The 22,348-nt window shown below is 40.1% G+C and overlaps 1 protein-coding gene across 4 annotated transcripts in view; it reads right to left on the minus strand.

The window, feature by feature from the left end:
* Window positions 1-13,518: 13,518 nt before the first annotated feature.
* The window catches only part of LOC122661363 (probable disease resistance protein At5g66890), a 30,767-nt gene continuing 21,937 nt past the window's right edge, over window positions 13,519-22,348 (minus strand). For 2 of the 4 annotated variants that reach the window (XM_043856733.1, XM_043856734.1), the window contains exons 3-6: window positions 17,234-17,257; window positions 15,272-15,624; window positions 14,506-14,708; window positions 13,519-14,403 (exon numbers count right to left, since the gene is read on the minus strand). In XM_043856733.1, coding sequence (XP_043712668.1) covers window positions 13,574-14,403; window positions 14,506-14,708; window positions 15,272-15,624; window positions 17,234-17,257 — 1,410 coding nt within the window. In that variant the 3' untranslated portion in view covers window positions 13,519-13,573. The remainder of the gene's footprint in view (window positions 14,404-14,505; window positions 14,709-15,271; window positions 15,625-17,233; window positions 17,258-22,348) is intronic. The other 2 variants (XM_043856731.1, XM_043856732.1) reach the window with 2 other exon arrangements.

Raw genomic sequence — 22,348 nt, forward strand, 5'->3', positions numbered from 1 at the left:
TGTTTTTCTAAGTACTCTTTGTTGGAAAGTTTTTGTTCCCCACATGGGTTCTTTTGCTTTGGGAGTTATAGACCAGCATAACTTGTGGAAGGGTAAGAGGAGAGGTATGTATATATATAGGATGTGGTTCTATAAGGGTATAAACCCTTAAAATAGAGATTTTCTCTTCACCCATGTGTTGGCGGATCCGTGTGTTTTTTCACATGTGTGCCAAGACAGTTCGATCTTCTTTTTTATTTAACATCCTTTTATTACATGGGCCTGGATCAATTGGGCCTTTTTCTTTTTGATGGGCTGTTTGGGCTTGTTCTGAACGGTAAAAGATAGGTGGCTTCAATATAGACATGTTCATACAAAAGGATGCACTGTAAATCACAAATTTGGAATCTTTTCCATAAAATTTAATCCGTGCCGTTGAAGTCCATGAGATGTAAATCTTCAGATGGGCATACACCGCATACTCATTCCAAGGGCTGCTTTGGATGGATACCTCACATCTATAAATTGGAGGCATCTCTCTCCCTCTCCTACACCTCTGTTCTACAACAGTGTATTCATACCAAGTTCTTCAATTATGTTTTGATCTTGAAATTGAGCATAGACCAAGATACCCTGATGAGGACTTAGTCAGCGAATGCACATGGACTAGGGGGCCTATAGGGACTGTTTCATCTTGGAAGACTAGTTTACACCAATTCAGTTGCACCAATAAGAGGTAACTAAGGTCTTAAAGAGAGTGACTGGTGGCACGACTCAGCCCCATCGTTTTTCTCCTAACTTTATTTGGATTATGTGTAGAGAAGAATGTGACTTGCTCAAAAGTATTCCATCAACTTTTGAAGCATTATACTCTTTTTGAATATCATTACAACACTCTTTTTGTATGAACTTTGAGGTTAGGTATTATGGAATACATGATATTTAGAAAATAAATAAGGATAAGGATAAGGGCATTTGTTTTTTTTTCGAACACCATTTAAGAAATTATTTGTTGGGAAAGAGTTCCCACATTGCAAGTGTGGAGGAATCGCTTGTCATACCAATCACAAATGTGGGAAGACGATTTCATCAACAAGGGCCCCACATGGTCAGGGAGGAGAGAGTGTGTCTTATTGATCCCACATGTTTAGCATGGGAGAGGGAGTGAAAAGGAATTTCCACATTGTTTGTAAGGGATTTTTTTCCTCAAAATAAAAAACAATTTATGAGACTCAAAAACTTAACGAGTACAATTATTGAATTTTAATTCACTTTTTAATTAAATTATTGAAAGAAAAATATAACAATATAAAATTTTGCTTCACTTTTCCACTTGTATCTAAAAAATGTATTATTATTTCTTATGTTATTTCTCTTTTCTTCTTAAAATATGTTATATTGCTTTTCATCATTTTACATCCAATGAGATGAAACTTAATTAAATTGGATTATCAAATTCTCATCTTTAGTTTCTTCAAAATTGATTCTTTTTTCCAATTTCAATAGATGCTTGTTAAATAGTGGTCTAATAATAGATGTCATGGACCCCCTATAGGGTCCATACTTATTGGTGGTAGTTTTTTTGTTAATTTTGCTTTCGAGTCTTGCTTTTGACTAAGATTCTGGTTTTCTTGTTCAGGTGGGGTCCATAACCTGCCTGTGTGAGGCTGCACACCGGCTAGTAACTGCAAGGGTAGGCGGCAATAGAGGAATCCAAATTGTATAAATAGAGGGAAGATTCAAACGATAGATCCAAGTATCCAACTCACTCAATCTATTGTTGGTTCAGTTCTTACATCTTTCGCTCTCTGTTTCTGTTCTCCTTTGTCTCTTGGTTAGATCTTAGACTCTATTGATTACAATGCTCATTTGAAGAAGGATGCTAGTAATCTTGAAACAAACTAGAAGAATGACAAAAAAATATTTAAAAGAAAAGATCTTGTAGAATGCACCAATGAGGTACGGTGAAACGATTTTGTTTATAAGAGGGTAGCAAAGCCATTTTATGTGAAGAGGAGAGACTAGAGAGATAAGAGAGAGAAGGTACTAACATACGCTCTTCTCTGGCGGTGTAGAGAATCTTTCCTAATTAAAAAATAAAAAATAAACAAGAGTTTGAATTTGATGGGTCGAATTTAAAGGCACATCATCACTATTCCTTATTGTCAATCCATTGGTCCCATTCAACAGTTTTATTCATGAAAAAACAATAAGCTCTCTTTTCTCACTCTCAAATTCATGATTGGTAAATGAGAAGGAAGGTGGCAGGGAAGGTTCATTTTTTCTTTTTCTTTTTTCTTTTTTGTAAAATTTTTTATTTTATTTTTGTGAAAGTTGGGAAGGTTCATCGAAAGTCATGAAAGAGGAAAATCAGGAAAGCTTGATTCATGTGAGCCCACTTATATAGAGGTCCATTACAGGTAGTATTACACCATTGGTTCTAAATTAAGTTGACAAGTCCTATGCACAATACTTTATATGATACTAAAAAAAATTAATGGGATAATCTTGTTGTAATCAAAGTTGGTGAATTTTTTAGAACAACACGAGCAAACAAAAGAAGGTTACTGATAGAGATCAACCACCATAGAGTGGACCCAGTGTACAACTTGTATACCCTTCCATGTGATTTGTTATTTAGTTATGCCAGGTGGCACACCATGTAACTCTATATATACTGTACTGAATAGTGGAAACCTTACATCACATCTTGGTATCAGAGCGTTTATTAAGCACGCTTCCCTAAGCATTTCTCTTTCTTTCTTTTACTTTCTTGTTCTTTGTCTTCACCTGCAAGAATATGGTTACTCCTGCAGAGAGTTCCTCTGAAATGTCTTCGTCTCCATCGCTGATTGCTCCAAACGTTTCATCTCATCTCTGTTCATGTAATTCTCGCGACTCAGGTGGCTATTATCGCAATGGATCTGGTTATAATGGCCGTGGGGGTTCTGGATCCAACTCATACAGTGGTCGCGGTGGTTCTGGTTATAATAACAACATCGGCCGTGGTGGTTATGGCTATTCTCGTGGAGGAAATGGCAATGGTTATGGTTACCAGGCCAATCGTAATTACAACCGGGGTTATCAGAATCAGAACAGGGCTCCAAATAATGCCTCTGGTTACAATCGTGGAGATTCTGCCACCACCACTGACTATTCTTCACCTTCTTTTCTCAATCAGCCGCGGCCATGCTGCCAGATATGCAATTTACCTGGTCATCTTGCTTCTAGTTGTCCTCAAAGATTCAACCACGCATTTCATGGTATATCTTCCTGTCACGCCCCCATCCCAAAAGAGAATAAAATATAATAAAAGGGGATGTGACTAGGATGACACATGTCACCCCACACTATCAGGATCTCGATTACAGTGTATTGAATCACAGTCAGGACTAATATAATTATCACAATTATACTAGTAAACGGAAACAGAGAAATATTATATTCCCAAGGTGAAACAGAACGGCAAAAGCGTTAAATAACAGTTTCATAATGTTCATCTGCCTAGTGTTAGATTATACAGTAATCCAATGATTCTTTAAATGTTCAACACATAATTATCAAAATATAACATGTACAAGTATAATGTAAAACTCAAAAGAAACAGAAGTAAATCTCAGAATCAGAATGCCCATAGACACAGTCATCACATGGACTCCCGTCACCGTGTTCCTCTGTCAACGGCTCTGGGTCCACCACACCTACAGAATCATATTCAAACGAGTGAACATCCAGGTTTGCCACAAATCCATCATCTGCAGCCATATCTAAAAAGGTGTGCACAAAAGGGGTAAGCTCCACTGAGCCCAGTGAGGGGATGGGGAACATACAAGCAATAACATATAGTCCATGATGCATGAATTATTAACCAGTTATCCACTTAGCAAGCATATCTAAGTCACTAGGTACTTGCTACTGCAACAACTCGGGAAACATCACGGATCACGTATCTTATCACCGTCGATGAAACCTCAATAGTTACAAGGGAGCTCGCGCCGGTAGAAGCCACTCGCCACCCAGAGGCAAACCCCGATAACCAATGATCTCACCTGACTTGGCCTCGTATCACTCCTCAGGCACCACAGGTAGCCTTAGTCACCCAACACCTAAACCCCTGTTGGTAAAGGTCGTAGCAAGGGGATCGAAAATCCTAACCATTCTATATGAACTATCGTGTCGAGAGGTATTCCGGCACATGACATCCCATACCATCTTGTACAGGGTACCAGCACAACACGACGCATGACAGACCATATAATAGCACTAACTGTATGATGTAATATGATACTATCGTATTGAGAGGTATTCCGGCACATGACATCCCATACCATCTTGTACCGGGTACCAGCACGACATGACGCATAACAGACCAATTATAAGCATGATGAAGACATTAACAAACCACATCCATAACGCATACATTCGTAATTTTCACAAATATAGTTATAAAAATGCAAGAATGAGTATGCATGAAAAATGACATACAAGCATAACATAATGCAAAACACTCCCAAATTAAGTCAAATCCCAACCCCACTCACTTATTTGTTCACGATCCGTTACTAAGGTTTGTTGCCGTTCAGTGTAACGTAAGTTCCACCGTGCGAGTAATATAGCCTAGAGAAGCGTAACAAAGTGAGTTAGGTGAGGTAATAGGGGTCTCGAAGTCTAGGCTTAAAGATAACACAATAGAGTTTAGGTGGACTCTTGAGTGGAGGCACAGTGCCTGGGTCCACCCCGGGCAAAATACTCTAAAAACCAAGACTGGACTCTTGGGTGGATTCTGGCCTGAGTCCACCTGCAAGCAGAGAAGGGGTGGACTCTGGTTGTGGCTTCTGGTCTGAGTCCACCACAAGGTCCAGCTGCAGGCAGAGAAAGGGTGGACTATGTTTGTGGTTTCTAGTCTGAGTCCACCACAGAGTCCAGCTCCTGCAGAACCCGAATTTCATCACAAGCAAGCTCCCGAACCCGATTTCTCTTGGGTTTCAGCTCACATGGACTCGGGGAAAAGGTCTACAAGCCACCTAGGATCATAATACCCTACCCTTATCATAGGGTTGTCGGGTTCGAAGGGTAATTCCGTCAAAATCCTAAATCTAGGGTTTCTCCACCAAGAGCCCTAAATTCAAGAATTAAAATCCAAAAAAAAAAAAGGAAGAGGATAGACTCAAGGCTAGCTTCAAGCCTCCAAGTAGGAAAATACTAATCCAAAAGTATCATTGGGTTCCAAATGGAACCCTAGGTTCAAAACCCCCAACCCAAATGGTTTTATCTCTAAACCCAAAAAGAATTTAAAAAAGAGAGAGAGAGATTCAATGACCTACCTTGTCCTAGCAATAACTCCTAGGTAGAGTGGTTGCACAAGCCCTAGGATCTTCACTTCCTTCCTCCTCTTTCCTTCTTCTTCTCCTCTCTTTTCCTTTCTCTTTTCACCTCCACGATTTTACTTGGTTAGAAGACTTAGAGGGTTGTTAGTGGGTGCTTAGTGGATGGATAAGACCAACACATGGGTAAGTGAGTGGATAGATAAGACACAAACTCCAAAACTCATGGTTGTCTTTAGTGGGTCCTGATTTATGGTTTATGATATTGTTGGATTAATCCACTCAAATCCAAAACCCTTATTTATCTCTAGTGGGTTCCTAAGATATTTTATGACCCCACACTAAAATACAAAAGGAGATGATGGGGCCCACGACACCTTATCCACAATAAATCATATGACAGGTGTGGACTCACCACCGGGTCCAGTTCAGGGTCTAGCTCACCTAAAATAGGTAAACCTAAGGCAATAAATCCCCGGGCTTGGCCCACCTTTTAAGGGTTACTAAGGGAATTAAGCAACCTCGTAAACATGTTCAGAACATACCCAAAAATAGTTCCTTTTCCCCATCAAGGATTGATTTCCGGAATCCCGAAGAGCTTTTTTACTTCGACATTCACTTCACCAGGGCTCGTCGTGTCAATGTGACAAGATACTGGATGCTCTCTTTGGTACTCCTCGCTCTTGGGACTAATGCTTGGAGGGTAGTCCATGAAGTCTTCGTCCACGAATTTCCCCCAATCCCGATTGAGAAATCGTTCCTCAACCGCCAAACCAGTGAACCGGTCAAAGATCTTATAACTCGGTTTAACCACCATTGCGAACAGGTCACCAACATAGAAGCCAGCTCCATCTACGTGGCACAAAATAACATTATTAAAAGATGATCTCGGGTGCAGGGTCTAACACTTCCTCCATTAACACTTCTCCATCAGTGTGGCTTTTGGACATAGGTACTAATCATCATCTCATTGCAGATCTTAGTAATCTTGTTGTGAGCACATTTTATTCTAGAACCGATCACATTATTGTTGGTAATGGACAAAGTCTTCCCATCTCTCATTCAGGTTCAGCTCTTTTTCACTCTTCTTCATCTTCATTTGTTGCATCTACCGTTTTGTGTGTCCCTGGAATTCATTGCAATTTGCTGTCAATTCACAGATTCACCATAGATAATCCTGTATTCTTTGAATTTCATAATTCCTATTTTCTTCTCAAGGATTCTCAGATGGGGGAGATCATGTACAAGGGCCAGAGTAACAATGGCTTGTACACCATTATGCTGTCTTCCTCGTCTCCATCGGTTGCCTTAACGGGTGTTCGGGTTTCAGCTCAAGATTGGCACTGCCGTCTTGGTCATCTTTCACACAATGTGGTTCGTTATATACTGAATTCTTTTACAGATTCTAAAATTCCTGTTTTACGTTCTCCTTGTAATGCCTGTAATATTTCAAAGAGCCATAGGCTCCCATTTCAAACTTCTTCTTCTATTACTTCTGCTCCATTAGAGCTATTGCACTGTGACTTATGGGGACCTGCCCCAGTTGATTCCAATGATGGTTATGTGCTATTCGTTGATGATTTTAGCCGCTACAGTTGGCTATATCCCATGCGATTTAAATTTGATGTGTTAGAATTTTAGTTCTAATAAAACTCTATATGGACATAATTAAATCCCTAAACCAGGCTAATTAGGGTTTTGGTCTAATAAAGTGAAGTCATTAAGTTATATTAGAAGTCTAATGTGGATCGGCTTAGTGTGGGCGATAGATGCCTATTGGGGTGTGATGAGTGAACCTATAGGGATTACTATATAAGGAGAGCTAGTCCCCCCCTACCCAACACAACTTATTATTCTCAATTGCTATTGAGGAGTGCATTCTTGAAGAGAGGAGATATTCGTGTTCGTCGTCCTGCGCATTCGGTATTCTCATCGGGCCGATTACTTTGGAAATAGAGGAAGCATCTAGATCTTTATTCTTTATTTTCAGCGATCATCATCACTATGGATGCGAAACAAGGTTGGTGGTCTATCCCTATTTTCTATTATTTATTTGATTGTGTTCTTGACGCCCATGGAGATCCTGGCTTTTGGGATCTTGTCCCTATTCGGATCAATTTAATCTAACATGATGTACTCTCGATTTTCACATCTTTTAAACCTCTTATTGAGAATTATTTTGGGGTGCACATTAAATCCCTTCAAACCGATGGGGGAGGAGAGTTTCAGAAACTCAGATCATTTCTTACCTCACATGGCATCTCTCATAGACTCTCCTGTCCCCACACTCAAGCCCAAAATGGTCTTGCCGAGCGCAAGATCCGCCATATCACTAAAACTGGCTTAGCACTTCTCTTTCATGCTCATCTTCCAACTTCATTTTAATGCCAACACCAACTGTAAATAATTCCAACCCATTTTACTATCTCTTTAAAACAGCACCTGACTATGGTTTTCTCCGCACCTTCGGGTGCCTCTGTTACCCTTGGTTAAGACCTTATTCACAGCACAAATTGGATCCTAGATCCACTCCTTGCATTTTTTCTGGGATATTCCCCAAATCACAAGGGTTATAAGTGCTATGATGCAACTAACAAAAAGATTCATATCTCCAGACATGTTGTCTTCGAGGAATCAGTTTTTCCATATTCCTATGAGGATGTAACCAAGCAGTTCACTGCTTCCACTGTATCACAGTGGTATTCCGCTTCTCCTACGGTGGTATTTCCTTCCCACCTGCTGTTACACCTATTCCTCAACCTGAGTCACCAACTTTCTCGGATTCTCCTTTGGCCATTGTTCCAACAGGCCCATCTACAGCTACATTGTCGCCTATACCCACAGGCCCAGCTATGGCTGAGCACATACCTGCAATTTCCAATGCATCTGGCCCATCCAATGCAGACCAACACACGGCTGCAATATAGTTTGCGCGCACAAAATGCAAACCCGTTCTCAGCATGGGCTCTTGCGTGCTCCAAACCGGTTGAACTTGGTAGCACCGCTCCATTCGGCTCCTGAGGTTGAGCCCACTTGCTATACTCAAGCCATGAAGATGCCACAGTGGAGGGCTGCCATGGAGGATGAGCTTAATGCTCTTATGCATAATAAAACTTGAATTTTGGTTCCTTCCCACTCCAGCCAAAATGTGGTGGGATGCAAGTGGATATTCCGCATTAAACGAAAATCAGATGGTTCAGTGGAGCGTTACAAAGCTCGGTTGGTGGCCAAGGGTTACCATCAAAGGCCCGATCTTGATTTTAATGATACCTTTAGTCCGGTAATCAAACCAGCAACCATCCGTGTGATTTTATCCCTTGCTGTGACTAATGGTTGGCCATTGCGCCAGTTGGACGTGCAAAATGCTTTGCTTCATGGCATGCTAGAAGAGAAAGTGTACATGACACAGCGACCGGGCTTCGTGGACCCAAATAGACCAATTTTTGTGTGCCTACTCCAACGTTCTCTATATGGGCTTCGCCAGGCTCCAAGGGCCTGGTATACAAGACTTAGTACATTTTTAATTGGACAAGGCTTTACAACATCCAAAACCGATACTTCAATCTTTGTATTTCACCAAGGCAAAGTGGTACTGTATTTCTTAATATACGTCGATGATTTGATCATTACGGGCAACTCCATCTCGGCCATCACTGCACTTATATAGGCCCTATCTACGGCTTTTGCAATTAAGGGCTTAGGAGACCTGCATTATTTCCTTGGCATTGAGGTCTAACGCACCTCTGATGGGCTTTTCCTATCTCAGTGAAAATATGCTACAGATTTGCTTACCACATCTGGCATGACCGATGCCAAGCTTGTGACTACACCCATGGCCACTGGTGTGACACTCACGGCTTCATCAGGGACTCCGTTAGTTGATGGATCAGATTATCGTAAGGTTGTTGGAGCTCTTCAGTATTTGACAATGACTCGGCCCAATGTTAGTTATGTTGTTAGCAAGTTGTCACAATTCATGCATCGGCCCACCGAACACCATTGGGCCGCTGTAAAACGTGTGTTATGTTATGTTAAATACACAATCTCAGATGGGCTTTTCTTCAGACGTCATTCGGGCCTTTCTCTACAAGCCTATTCGGATGCGGACTGGGCAGGTTGCCCCGATGACCATAGGTCCACCACTGGGTATGGTATTTTTCTAGGCTCACATTTGATCACATGGGCCTCGCACAAGCAACGAACAGTATCACGCTCATCTACGGAGGCTGAATACCGTGCTGTAGCGTCGGCAGGTACGGAACTAGTTTGGGTTCGTTCCTTGCTCAAGGAGTTGGGTGTGTTTCTCTCACAGTCACCCACCATTTGATGTGACAATATTGGTGCCGTTGTCACTGATTTTCTAGGACTAAAATGCCATTTTAAGATGATAATTGTAAAAAACCCTCCATCCCATCACCGTCCCTTCTCCTTCTTCTCCTTCTTCTCCTTCTCCTTCTTCTTCTTCCTGCTCACATTAACCGTACGAACCTCCAAATCATCTATGGGAAACTCCATGCTTTTAAGAAAGGAGAGATTCCAGAAAGAAGCTAGTGGAGTGAAAACCAAATTGTCTATTATGAAGAACGTCGTCGGTCCCATGAGAAATCCTCCTTGAATTGACATGTTGTTTCATGCGTTGGAGACTTGGGATTTACAAATTGTAATACTGAAAGATACCCCGATTCATATGTATTCATATTAGGCTTCTCAATAGACAGGTAACCAGTATAATTGTGTCCATTTGCATAACTTCTACACCACTAGGAAGGAGGAGGTTGTTCAGATTCTTTTACTCCAAGTGGGTTGCTCCTACAACCAAAATCACTGCAGAGCACGGGTTGCAGCAGCAGGTTCCTTAGACTATCATCCCTTGTAATTCTTGAACATTGCACGCTTTTGTAAATATTGTCCATGGATCCCAGTGTTGAATTCCCACCCAAGAGTTGTAAAATGGATCCAAGAGGGAAATTAAGTAAGCTGAAGAGAAAGTCAACCATGTCTTCCCCGGTTTCAGCATATAATGACTTACTCATCATTATCTTCAAAGGCATACCTCCTGCAGACCTCAAGGAAGACTGAAACGCATCTCCCATCTCAAATTTTAAACCTTCATCAGATGTAAATCCTTGTTAATTGATCAGGAAAAAATGGTGGAACCGGCAGTGAATGGGACCAAGTACATAGTGAATGAGACGAAGGAAGCCGGAGTACGTCAGGTGGTGATGGCGTCATCGATCGGGGCGGTTGGGGTTGCAGAGGAGGAAGAAGAAGAAAGAGAAGGAGCAGGAGAAGGGACAGTGATGGGATGGGAGTTTTTTACAATTACCACCTCAAAAGGGCATTTTGGTCCTAGAAAATCCGTGACAACGGCACAGTATCACTACTAACCCCCTCCGTTACGGGTCTGTAATGGTGGGGGTCACTTAGTGATTAGTATGCAACAGGGGAGGGTAACAGTTGTTTGAAAGTTTTTGGGGGGGATAATAATAAATATTAAAGATTTTGGGGTGGTAATTGTAAAAAACCCAATGAATTTTATATGTAGGAATAGGATTTTATAATGTGTAATTGAGGTGTTGTGCGTGTAGTACTTCTATTCTCCTTCTCTGCTCCGTTCACCATGATCCTTGGAACCGTCGATGACATACCGACGATGCCGACGACGATGACGATGAACCCACCCCTTTTTCCACGGTTCATCATCGCCTCGCCTTTTCCGTTTTCTTTGTTTGTCTGTTAGCAGGTGTTGCTGACCCAAGTGCTGGTGGTACTGAGTTTATCGTCGACTCAGAAACTCCAGTCGCCGTTCAACCTTCACCATACCTCTCCTGTCGCCGGACGAATCTCCACTCGCCAATCCAACAGATCCTTGCAGATTTGTTCGAAAGTAGGCTGTGGCAAGCTCCACTCGTCGATCTAGCAGCACTTTGTCTCTCTAGCAAGTCTATTTGAAAGTAGACGTATTGTGGTAGCGTGTCAACACGCGTGGGAAGTCTGATGTTTTTGGTCTGTTTGGCACGTATGGGGCCCCCTCTATTGGCACGTATGTGCATGCGCTTATCTTTAACTGTCTACAATTTTTTTCTCTAAGAATATGGTTGTATTACATCCCCTACTCTGGATGACCCACTCAATGGCATGTGAGACCGAGTCAATTTTCACTCCTTAGTTTTGGATACCGTATATCCATACCTTGTGCTTATCATGCTCTCTATCTATCTTATGTATTTTGTTTTCCTTTGTTTGACGTTGGGCGCGCATGAATGAATACCCTTCTTTTCTATCCAAAAAAAAAAGGTGGTGTAATTGAGGTGGGAAAAGTAAAATATGCTCTTGTTTAAACCTATTACACATTAAACAAAATTTATTCTTTTCACATTCTAGTAAAATTAGTGTCTATTTGTCATTTTTCAAATTCTTATATTTCTTTTATAAATGACTAAATACATATTATATTATAATATTTAATGTTTAAGTATTATATTCAAATAGTTTTGACTTACAAAAGAGCAATTGTGATCTCAAAACAAGAGCAATAAAAAAAAATGGTAATTTAAGAATTTTATATAACAATCTTGGAGAAAATTTTCCTTCACCACACAATCCTAGGGTTCACAAACCCCTGGATAGAGTTTTAGCATGTTCTCAAAAATACCCTTCTGCGTGCATTCGAAGACCCGTGGTGAATGGATTCCCATTCAATTCACCGTGGTTGAAAGAAAACTCGGTCCAATAATATTCTTGTATGTACTGTTAAATTTTAAGAAATAGGTTTTTGGTTCAAAAGGGGGAATTATGTTCGATCAAAGTGTATCAAACTGTCTCATAGATAGCTGCCCCTTGGACAAGGCATACATTAACCCTGGTTATACAATTCAAAGTTCTTATTCAACGATATGAATATATGATCCTCCTTGTATGAGAGTTTTCTTCAATTGTTATAGTCTTGTTCCTTGACTTCTCAACCATTTTTTAGAGCTTTAATTTGTCACTGTAAAATCCTAACAAGAGGACAGAGGAGTCTAAAACCTAGAATATAATGCTTAAGATATAACTGGAGTCTTCTTAAAACACACTCTTCCATTGCTACTGATACCCTCGTATAAATTTAGCAGACTTTAAGCAATCTTCGTAGATGCACACATAAATGGTGCCCTTGGTTGTATATTGAAGTTGAAACATTTGAAGAAAGACAAATCCCAACTCCCTTCTCTTTTTCTACTTGTATAATTGTATAAGATTTCTATGACTTAAGGTGAACAAGTCATTGAAGCTAGCATAGCATCCATAATAAGTGACTGCCTCTTAAGGCATGGTCATTATATTATTATTCTGCAAATAAGAAAAGTCAACCTTTTTATAAAACTTTTGTGTTGATTGTTAAGCAAATTTTCATGAATATTCTTGAACTAAGAAATGGACAATCCATTTGATAGACAATATTGGTAGATATGAAATGCAAAAGTCTGCACTCTTCGTCATGCAAACAGCAAAATGAATTCAATTTGATTAATGTGGTTTCCAAAATATGTTGATTCAATTGGATCTTAAGTTCATAAGAACATGGAACTTTATTTTATATAACTTTTAAAAAGAAAGGAGGATTGTGAGAGTACAAGAGAAGAAAAACAGGAGAAGCAAGAGGTTTCTCATAATTTTATTTGGGGGAGGGGTGGGTGTGTGTTGGGGGGGGGGGGGGTAGAAGAAGGATAAGGGCATATGTTGTTTTTCTAAGTTCTCTTTCTATATGAACTTTGAGGTTAGGTCAAACATGTTCTTCTAAGTTCTCTCTCTGTATGAACTTTGAAGTTAGGTGTTGTGGTATACAAGATACTTAGAAAATAAATAGAGTTGAAAAATGGAATATTGAGTAAGAATTGGACTGATTTTTTTAATAAAAAAATTCTAAATTTCTAAATGATAATGGGTAGCCAAGATTCAAACCTCGGAACTAGTAGGCCAAAGAAAATAATACAACAATAAGGTAGAAGAGTGAACAGACTAAATGCACTTTCACAAAACAAATTCAAACTGAACCTTTTCACAACTAAACAGAGTTGCAGCACAGGTTCTACAAAGTAAATTATACAATACAGGAAAACACATTATTTTAAAGAACAGACTGCAAAAACCAAAAGACAAAAAAAAAACCTAAAATATCCAGAAAAATTTAGTACAAGCCCATATTCATCCCTTTTATTTGTTGAAGTTCTTTTGACCATTTGCCCTGTTTGCCCCCCCCCCCCCCCAGGATTCAGACAAGTTAGTTGTCAAATATCAACCCCTAGCCAACCCAAGTCGTGGTCCTTTTTAAGCACAGTTATTTTTAGACTAGATGATAGAGGTTCCCAAAGCCTAGCTGTGTCTTCATCACAGATCACTTCCTTTAAATGAACAAGATTCACGGCTGAAGGTGGCAATTCACTTAATTCTATGCAACCTCTCATGTCAAGCTTCTTCAAACAATGTAACTCACCCATCCCGTAAGGCAGCATTTTTAAGTTGCAACAATCCGATATATCCAGGAACCTCAGCTTCTGGAGTCCTTTTATTGAGTCTGGTAACTTAGGTAATCCAGTACATGCATGCAGCCTTAACAACTCTAAATCTGCTATACATCCAATTCTCTCAGGTAGTGCAGATAAGTTATCACAGTTAGTAATGCTAAGTGTCTGTAAATTGATAATATCGCAAATCCAAGGAGGCAATTCCACCAGATTATGGCAGTAATCAATGTTGATCTCAACAAGATTAGGTAACATGTAGGAGGCGTTGACGGTGCATTTCATCAAAGCTTGCCGAAAATCACACATAACTAAAGATATCTTCTGCAAATTCATCAATGGCATTGTGAATTCATGAAGGGAAGGAATCAAAACTTTTTCTAACCTGATCCTCTTTAGATTAGCCAATTCACGAAGTGTCACCAAATTGCTTGGCTTGGCATGGGTCCGCCCTCGGTTTACAACAATAAGAACCTTTAGATTCCTCATCTTTTCCATGAATGGGGGTAAGGCGTAGTTACCTCCAGAGAAATTCAGAATCAGCACCTCAACTTCGGGAAGTTGCAAGTCATACCAGCTTTCTGGACACATTTCACCTGCAAGATTCAGCCTATTACTTATGATGCAGAGAAAAAGGGAAAATTAAAACTCAAGAAACAATACAACAGTTTAGCATGTTAGGATGAATGTGAGGAAACCTGTGCAGACAGAAACAAGACGGGCATCAAGGTGGGGGTTCTCTTTATTTCTCCAGCTCTCAGGAAGGCCTTTTTCTCTTTTGTCCATGACAAGTCTCTTACTCTGCTGCTGCCGGCTCTGGTATACAGCCAGGTCTCTGAGCAGATCATGCTGGGTAACAAATAGCTCATTGAAGCTAGCATCAATGTCTGTTGCAATTTTCCTGATGAAAATGAATTTACCGCTTATAGATATATGTTGATCATAGTAGACAGGTATTGTAAACGCTGTCCAATCCATTATTTGAAGAGTATAACAGTGAGACATTTAGGAAACCAACAACGCAATACAACTGTTCGTTTATGGGGTTCAGATCATTTATTGGGATTGAGATTTAGTTAGTTGTAGAATGTCAATACAGATAAACGATTCACTGGTTCTTCTGAAAGGGGATATAAGGGATATAAGTGTTTATTGCATCCTTGCAGCAGTTCACCGGGTCAATCTAACAATCAACAGAACATGAGGTTGGATCTGACTTCAGATAAACGGGGATCATGCTAAGACAGTGGTTTTCTTTTCTATTAGGTTTGTCAATTGCTTAGTCTACCTTACTTAATAAAACTTGCTATGCAGAACAGGGTTAGAATATCAACAGAAAATTGGAAACAACAGCCATCTTGGTAATCAACTTAGCCATAGAAAAAAAATCGGTTTCAATTAGAGCAACAAATACATGCAATGGAATTTAATTACTGATTAGAAAGATAAAAGTAACACATATACCTGCTTCCAACCAAATTAACAAGATTTCGAGAAGCAAGTTCGAGAAGAATGACAAAGGCATCATCTTCATCTTCTAGTTCATGGAGCTCGCACCAAATATCGATCAGAACAGAGGCAGGGATCCTTTTGTCTTCAGGAAAGGAACCCAAGTCTAGAAAACACTCTAGAACTGTATCATCCAAGGAATCCAAACTTGTTGCAAGACATTCCCGCAATTTCTCATCAAAATCAAGAATGGAGGAACCTTTTAACAGTTTAGTAGCCATGTTTCTCCATTTCACCGCGGGCTGCAGGGACAGCGATTTGGTAATCACCTTTATGGCGAGGGGGAAACCATCGCAGCATCTTACTATCTGCAGTTTAACACCATCAAGTAGAATTAGTCACATAGTTCAGGAGGGACTGTAAGAATGATAACATAAGAATTCAGATAAACAAGTTAAAATGCTCACTTTTTTACCTAATCTGGATGGGGAAGTATGAAAAGCAACAAACTTGGACCCACCGATGGCACAACTTTGTCCGCATTGGTAGGTGGGCCTCACGACTTTAAAACCCGTCATGCCAAGTAAGGAAGCCATAGCATATATGCGCATTCCATGGCACATCCCCAAGCGATGTGGGATTTTCCATGGTTCTACATCCACGCTCCCAACTACGGATATATTCTCGACAGTCAAACCCATCCCTAGCTCTGATACCAATAAAATGCCATGAACCCGGCCCCCCACCAATGGCATGGTATTGTCCGCTTTGGCAGGTGGGCCTTACGGCTCTAAAACGTGTCATGTCAAGGAGACCATAGCATATATGTGCATTGCATAACACATCCCCCAGGTGATGTAGGATATTCCATGGTTCCACATCCATGCTTCCACTGCGGATATATTCCCAACAGTCAAATCCATCTCTGGCTTTAATACCAATGAAATGCCACAAACCCGGCCGCAATAATGGCAAGATATTGTCTCCTTTGGCAAGTGGGGCTCACGACTTTAAAATGCGTCATGTCAAGTAAGGAGGTCATAGCATATATGCGCATTCTATGGCACATCCCCAGGCGATGTGGGATTTTCCGTGGTTATACATCCACGCTTCCACTACGGATATATTCTTGACAATCAAACCCATCCTTGGCTCTGATACCAATGAAGTGCAATGAACCCGGCCCCACTAATGGCATGATATTGTCCGCTTTAGCAGATGGGCCTCACGGCTTTAAAACACACCATGCCAAGTAAGGAGGTCATAGTATATATGTGCATTCCATGGCACATCCCTAGACGATTTAACACTGAAATGTGTAGTAGGATAAACTTAGAACTAGATCCCTCTTGTACTGTGTTTTAACTTATCTATCGAAATCCTAACCTGAAACATTTACCTTATTTTTCCCAATGGTAAACATAGATTCAAACTCATTGTAGCAAAGACTTACATGATCATACAAATAGTAAATTCACGCTACTCTGTAAAAGGTTGAATGATGCATCCTTATTTGACCTATAGCTCTTCAGATTCTTGGGCATTTGACTTATAAACATGAAAATGGATGACCTTGCTGTCTTTCATCTTCCATAATACATGGACCAATTAGCCTAGACTTATAGATATGCATGTGATCAAAACTTCTCAGCTTTTTAAGGAATTCTTTTCTTTATGGTTAAGAGATGGATTACATTTGATCATCAAAGCATACAATTGTTCGTGGTGAATTGTTCTTTTATCACTTTTCCCTAATTCTTTAATCTTCTACAATAGGTCTTAGATTGCCTCACGTCAATTACTTTTTATACTTTTATGTGAGAAACTTTCTGTATGACATATCATAAAGCCAAGTGTAGTTTTTGAATTTGGTATTTTGTGGTTTTATAGAGTTATAATTTTATGTGCATATGGAGATATTAATCTAAACAAGGATGCATAATATACAAGCAAGTGGTTGGATGATAGACAAAGCACCTCATTTTGAAGATCCTCATCTGGCTCATAGTGGTTATTCCCATCTAGAGACAATGCTGTTTGCTTAAAGAGTTTCATGGAATCTTGGTGACTCAGTGTTTTCAAAAGATATTTGGAATGATGTTCAGAATTATATATTTTGAATGCTTCTCTTGATGTAACCAACAACTTATATCCTTTTGTTCTAGAGAAAAACTTCTCAATAATTGATTCGTTCCAAACATCATCTAGAACCAACAATAGTGGCTTTGATTTTCTCTCCTCCAGAATGTAATGAAATTGCTTTATTGCATTTTCTTCACTCAGGCCGGATGGAGGCACCCCTCCACTAATCTCTTCAAGTAGTCTCTGTAGGATCTCTAAGGTAGGCGAGGGTGTGCCCTTGGCTGTGGCCGTTCTTGAAACAGTAACAAAGAATATGTTACCCTTGAATGCACCTGTACCAAACAGAGCATAAGAAAGTTTAAATTGTTTCTATTTATAAAACCAAAAAAAAGGGGTAAAACAAGGGGGTGAGGAAGACCTTGGTGTACATGGGCATGGGGCAATTCAGTTTAGTCTGTCACAATTCACTTTGAGATAACATTTTGATAGGGTTGGCAATTAAAAGATGAGGAAATTGAGATGGGATTCTATGGATAATTTCAACTTCAAAAGGCTAATATATGAGTTTCCTTTCTTCCAAGGATGAGTTCGGTTGGCAAGAAAAGAAATGTTGCTAATTATGACGGTCAGATAAACATCATTTGGGTTACAAAGTGTTGCAAGCTTGCAAGACTAGTTTTTTGTGGTCAGTGACATCGACAAAGAAGAAAGAACAGAGTTTGTGCAAGGTTAGTAGGAAATGATGTTCTTCCTCTGTCAGATGGCGTTCCAACCATTTCATTTTTATGAACAAAGAAAAGTTCTAGATCCAATTGAAAGTTAACAGCAGAAAGTAGGCGACAGAGAAGTCAATCAGAAGAAGGGCAGGGAAAAAAAAAACCCTTTTTGGAGTTCATTTCTTACCTCTAACTTCTTCATCTCGGCAAAGCATGGCAGCTAAAGTCGACTTCCCACATCCCCCAGGAGCACATAGTCCAAGCACGGAAACATTTTCTTTAAATAATTCAGTCTTCAATTCTCTGAGAGCTATACCGAATCCAACAACACGATCTGGAAGTAAAGGAACCGCACACAAACCCTTGCTAACAGTCTGTACCTGTTGTTGCAGACTCAATCCGTCCACCTTCCTTCCCAATTGTTGGATGTCGCACAGAAGCTGTTTGTTGTCACGCCAGATTTCGACCTGCAACTCCCGCTGGCAGAAACTAAGAATAGCTTCATCCAAATTGATAAGCCTACTGGAGTAACGAATCTTCAAGTAAAGGTTCCAAGACGGGACCTTGCAACACTTCAAGATAAGATCTTCTCCTTTCTTCAACTTACCCTTCAATTTCTCGACCCCCTTCCGCTTACGATCATTCAACTCTAAATCCATTATCCTTGCTTCCTCAAACAGAGGAACCACATGTTCGAGAGTACCTTGAAGCCGTTCAAGATCTTCTCTAAAATTAGCAGCCTTTTCCTTCCAAACTAATATGATACGCAAAACTTCTCCAGCGACGGCACCCAAGATGATTCCGTCCGCCATTTTGATGTTTCTCACTTTCAAAGATTTCTCCCTCTTAACTCAAGAAGTTGGAATTGGCAAGCAACAGGGGGTGAGTTGCAGAGATGGTATCTGCTAGAACCCTAACCTGCTCCTTATACTTTTTTTTTATTTATAATTAAGGGGTAATTTCTAGGAAAGTTGGAGGAAGAATTGCTCTGAAGCAGTTGTCTTCTTACTCCATTGACTGACCAGATATTTGGTTCTTTGCTTTAGTCCTTTCTTATTATCCGTTTGATGAAAATCTATTGGTAAAGTTCAACGAAACTTCCTCTTCCTATTAAATATGACTTTTGTGTTACTCAAGGACCCGAGTCTCGCATACGTTACGTTCTAGGGTTAATTGCTGCTGCTTTCAAAAGTCTCCAGGGAGAGTATGAGGAAGGTATGCACACAGATCGTCTACGGCGCAGCTGGCCGTAGTGGGTTGTGCGGCGTAGACTGGACCCGTGCATAATAACTATTTTACCTCCGCTCAGGCAAGGCGTGCGCATTAGAGGATTTGGATCTACCAAATTACTCATTCCTCCTAAAATAGAAAATCCCGCAATGACCCCTGTAAAAAATCCTAAATACCGCTTATTGGATCAAGTTTCCATAACTACCCCTCCTTCGTCAGAAACTAGGAGGCAATGAGTCTCCTCCTTCGTCAGAAACTACAAGGCAATGAGGCATTCTAAACAGGACGGGTGTCAGTGGACCAAGTTGGGCCGCGTTTTTTAAAAACCCAGTCCAGGGCCCAGATCCAGCGCTGTTGGGCTCAACCCAACCCAGCCCAGACCTAATTGACTCTGATTGGACTGAGAAGTAGCACATGTAGTGATGTAGATAATAAATATTTATATTTTACTTATTATATACACATATAAGGTTTGATTGGTACCAGATTCAACCCTAGACTTAAACCAGACCAGGCTCTATTTCGAGACTGAAAATCACAACCCAAGCCCACCCACCTAACGGGCTGAAAAGCTCAGCCTGACCTGACTCTGTCCGGACTTTATTAACACCCCCAGTCCATTCCCGTTTAAAGCACATTCTCCCGAGCCAATCTCTACGGAACGCCAAAAATTGGACCAATTTGCAAAGAAGTTAAGTTCTCCAACGAAAGCCCGTATGCGTACAGGTTTGTTGCTTTCTTTATAGGCGACTTGTCCTCCTCTACTCTTTCCAATCTTTCGATGTGGGATTAAAAGTCTCTCTGTTTTATGCTTTTCTCTTGTTCTTGAGGGGCCAGGTCTTTTTCAGTTTTTCTAGATGATGGGTAAAAGGAATTTGTGGGTTTCAAATTGAAGAATAAAGTACGAGAGAAAGAAGAAGAACTACAACTAATTAACTGCATCTGTCTTCATAACCTCTCATAATGCGGGAGGCCTGCACGACGGCCTATTAGCTCAGTGGTAGAATGCGAACCTGATAATTGCTTCGGTGTGCCTGAGCTGTGAGGGCTCTCAGGCTCTCAGCCACATGGATAGTTCAAAGTGCTCATCAGCGGTTGTGAAATCCATCCATCCTTGTCTCTCTCTTCCACTACCCATTCCCTCTTTGCCCAAATCCTCCACCAAACAGGGTTGGGCCCAAAAGGAATTAAAAAAAGAAAAAGAAAATTAGTTCCCTAAATACAGAGTCACAATGAATCCACAATTCCAAATTTCACTCAGCAAAGAAACAAATGACGTTGGTTTATTCATTTTAAAAATTGTGAACTCAATTTTCAATGCCTTCCCTGTTCCCAATTCACTTCTAACCTCTCTCATTCTACCGGGAGGTCTTGAGTTCAAGTCTCGTAGTTCACCCCTTCCCTTCCCCCATAAAATAAGATAAAGTAAGACCGATGAAAAAAAAATCAATGACGGCAAAAGTACTCGGGACTAATTAAATCTACCATTTCTTTATGGAAGCTCTCGCCGATTCCCCTACTGCCGACATGGATTTGGATTTAGGAATAAAGCTGAATGATGCGACTAGAGGGGAAGTAATGGGGTTGATTCTCATCGATATGGAAGAGAGCCTCTGACAGAATCTTGCTCTGGTCGATGCCCCTGTGCGCATTCCCATCGTCCCCCGCAGTGGAGCAGGGGCCACATGACCGAGCAACATTCTTCTTCCTTATTTTTTATTAGGGGCAATTTCTTAGATCTACAAGATAAAAACAAAAACAAAAAAAAAAAAGAATTTCAAAACAAGCAAGATTAAAAGACAAAGTTAAGCCTTTGGCATTAACCTCTAATTTGTTTCAGACCTATACCTCTACATCCCTGTCCTATTCCCAGTCCCTAATCTGCTGCCTACAACCTCACTTTCTCCTATTCTGTTTCATACCCTTTCTCATCGGCTTTACTACAGCCTGAATATCTTAAGTGTGTTTCATTCCCTGGTTTAAGATCTTGTTCTGGGATTGATTGAAGCTTTCAAATCTGTCCTACATTACTTTGAATAATGGAGGAATGAAGAGATATCACCATTTGGTATTTCAGCCAGAGATTTCCAGAGATATTTGAACTTCAATCTTCAAACTGTTGATGAAGGTTGATAGGACTGGTTAAGGAACATCAACAGCACCTCAAAAGGTCTTCAAAGTTGGTCTTGATTGTCTCTCACAGAACACAGATCAGAGTATTGAATAGAAATAGAAGACAAAATAAAATAGAAGAAGGGATAGGAATAGGGGGAATGGTCTCTCACCCATAGCCTCTCACAGCACTCTCATTGCACAAAGCAAATTTTCATTCATCTAAATTGTTGAGAGAGCTCTATGGCTCATACAATTTTATAGAGTTGCTGAAATACAGAATTAGAAAGTAATGGAAAAGGAAACTCCAAGAAGCCTCTTACAAGAGAATATTGAGGCTTGTACACCAAATAATCTAAGTAAGACTTAACTAAGTAAAATGAAATAAAAATAGAAAGTAAACAAAAATAGAAATAAATAGTAACTAACTAAATCAGCAATAAAATCTCCCTTCTCTTGCTATCTTCAATGGGGGCTCAAAGAATCTCAAATATTCCTTGAACTTCCTTCTCCATGCAAGACGTATGGGCCCATGCCACAGTAATTCGAGTACTGTTCACATAAACAGTAACTTTTTCCTGAATTTTATTTTGTTCTTTTTTTTTTCCTTTATGCTCAATCTACATCAGGTGTAAATGATAATTAGAAATCAATAAAGTTGAGTTGATAATGGAATATTGAATAAGGACAGGACTTTTTTTAAAATAAAAATTTCTAAATGATAATGGGTTGCTCGGGATTTGAACCTGGAACTAGTCAGAGAGAAAATTATACAATATGAAGGTACACAAGTATATAGACTTATGCACTCTCTGAACTCAAGTTCAAACCCAACCTTTTCACAACTAAACAGAGTCACAGCACAGATTCTATTTTATTGTAGTAAACAAAGATGGTGGATATAAATTATGCAACATGGAAAAACACATTATTCAAGGGAAAAGACTCCAAT

The sequence above is a fragment of the Telopea speciosissima genome, chromosome 5 (genome assembly GCF_018873765.1).
Source record: "Telopea speciosissima isolate NSW1024214 ecotype Mountain lineage chromosome 5, Tspe_v1, whole genome shotgun sequence".
Lineage (NCBI taxonomy): Eukaryota > Viridiplantae > Streptophyta > Magnoliopsida > Proteales > Proteaceae > Telopea > Telopea speciosissima.